Source organism: Nicotiana attenuata, unplaced genomic scaffold (assembly GCF_001879085.1).
Source record: "Nicotiana attenuata strain UT unplaced genomic scaffold, NIATTr2, whole genome shotgun sequence".
Lineage (NCBI taxonomy): Eukaryota > Viridiplantae > Streptophyta > Magnoliopsida > Solanales > Solanaceae > Nicotiana > Nicotiana attenuata.
The window spans coordinates 12642-15069 of NW_017672195.1; the positions used below are offsets into that span (position 1 = coordinate 12642).

Consider the following 2428-nt stretch of genomic DNA (forward strand, 5'->3'; position numbering starts at 1 on the left):
TTTCTTGAATCTGTCTTGAAACTTTTCATAAAATAATCTAATTTTGTTGACATCTATGATTTTGCCAACATATTTGTGGCCAGACGGGCGGCACACTTTGGCTAGCGCCACCCGCTGGCAGCGGAAGCTATTTGATTCTCTCCCAAGATCGTAGAAACTCTGATACCAATATGAAGGAATTTTTTTTTTTTATTAAAAAAATCTCTGAAAGCTCTCTACAATTCTTTATTTCCTCCATACATCTTCACACATAAATTAAGCTATCAATACCCCTATTTATAATAGTATGAAACCTATTTCAACTAGAAACAAGAAAGCCTATTCCTATATTTATTCTAACTACAAATCCTATTTAGACATGGATTAAATAAACTAAATCCTAAATAACTAAGGTTTCCTATTACAACTTTAAATTTGTTTTCCAACGGAAGTCAAGTTTTTCACTTAAAAACAATACGGATATGAAGAAAAATCATGTTTAGAGAGAGTAAGAGAAATGGTCACTATATAGAGATGAAGAAGTGTGAACAGATCTCCTTCCTTCAAAAACTTGCAGCAGTATAACGTATGAATCAGTCTAAAAGTAAGTAAATGGCTAAAATAAAGTTACGACCATTAGTCGGCGAGGTTTGTAGTCATATGTTTACTACATCTGCCACCAACCCAATGTACAAATTTTCCAGCATCACCATTTCTGGTAGTGCCAAACTACAAATCATCTTCAAATTTGTGATCTTTTTATCTTTTTGTCATTTCTTCAACACTTTCAACAATGGGGGTTTTTTCTTTCCTCAGCATTGTCTTGAATCGCTCGTTACTACTCTATAAATTGAGGCATAAACTTTCATTACTTCTTCACTTCACTTCCAATTTATTATATAATAATTTCTCTCTTGTCTACATATAATTCAGTGCTAAAAAATGAAGAAGGGTTGTTCTTTGGTTGCAGTAATGTTGGTGGTGGCCCTTATTGGTGACCAATTGGGGGCGAGCGAGGCAGTGACATGCAGCGCGACACAGCTGAGCCCGTGCTTGGGGGCGATCACATCGGGGACACCCCCATCACAGGCTTGTTGCGCTAGGCTGAGGGTCCAGCAGCCTTGCCTTTGTGGATATATGAGGGATCCTAACCTTAGGCAGTATGTCAACTCTCCTAATGCCAGGAAAGTTGCTAGCTCCTGCGGAGTTAGCATTCCCAGTTGTTAATTAGGTCTTATGTATACCAACATTTTAGTTACTTGTTGTGTAGCTTCTAGCATGGGAATAAAACTTCAATGGCACCTATAGCCTATAATAAAAATGGTTGTAATCTATCTTATGTAATTATAACCACGTTACTTTTATTTCATTTTTTGTTTGTATTATTGATATGAATCTTGTTTTAGCGCTACTTGCTCTAATGGTTGCATCAATTTAGGGAACGACTATGATGTTAACACCTAATAACAATTGATTGATTATTTTGTCGAATTTGTTTTGCCGTATGAAAGATACTTCAGCTTTAACCAATAATCATAGCCGCCAACAGACAAACAGTATATATTAATTAGATAAATTGATGGCTAACACAGAGGATCATAAAAGGAGATTTATCAAGGAAATTAGTGAATTTCAAGGTAACTTGAATTACAACTTTCCTATTTGATACGGATAACTTCTGTTTTCCGCCGAACCACATTCTTGACCTCTTATCAAACTACGAACACAAGTAGATAGTGTTGGAAAAATTGGATGATTATGGAGAATAAAAGGTTTAGCTTGAGGCGTGTCAAAGACATTATCCTTAAGGATATTTCTCCCACATCGAGATGAAAAATATTAGGCGTATCCCCCAGGATTCAACAAGCTCTTCTAGTATAACTCTGAGCAGAAACAACAAAGATTTATGAAAAGAAAACCCAGCACAAAAGAAAATAAAAGAAAAGTTTTAACTTTGTCCACACACTTTACAAGATGAAAACACAGAAATATATATAGTCCAATATGGACTATCTGATAGGTAACGTCCCAGCCACAATGGTTTTTTTAATGGCTGTTACAAATGTTTTCATTAGAAGATTGAAAACGTTTTGAAATATTAATACAATTAAGACTAAATAGTCAGTTACTTTTGGTCAAAATAACGTTCACTTTTGAAAAACCATTAAGGCTTTCCTAACAAAACATTAAAGAGAAAATCTCACTTTATACCCATTAATTCTAATCTATTTACCCTTTAATGCCCAGGCCCAAACTATTTACTACTCCTACCCATGGGGCCCAAACTATTTACTCGGATATTTTTACTGTAACTGTTTCGTGTATGTCTCCATCGCCTTCGGTCATCTCTTTACCTGTTTGCAGAATCGCATTGTGAAAAGGAAAGGAAAATTGTTTTCACAATTTACCTGTTTTCAAAACAAATCTCAATTGTTTTCACCATAGTAGG

At 35.2% G+C, this 2428-nt stretch overlaps 1 protein-coding gene across 1 annotated transcript; it reads left to right on the forward strand.

The window, feature by feature from the left end:
• Positions 1-860: 860 nt before the first annotated feature.
• On the forward strand, positions 861-1348 carry LOC109212253 (non-specific lipid-transfer protein 2-like). Its single transcript, XM_019375881.1, has one exon. It carries the CDS (start codon positions 922-924, stop codon positions 1204-1206), a length of 285 nt encoding a protein of 94 aa, XP_019231426.1. The 5' UTR covers positions 861-921; the 3' UTR covers positions 1207-1348.
• Positions 1349-2428: the final 1080 nt, after the last annotated feature.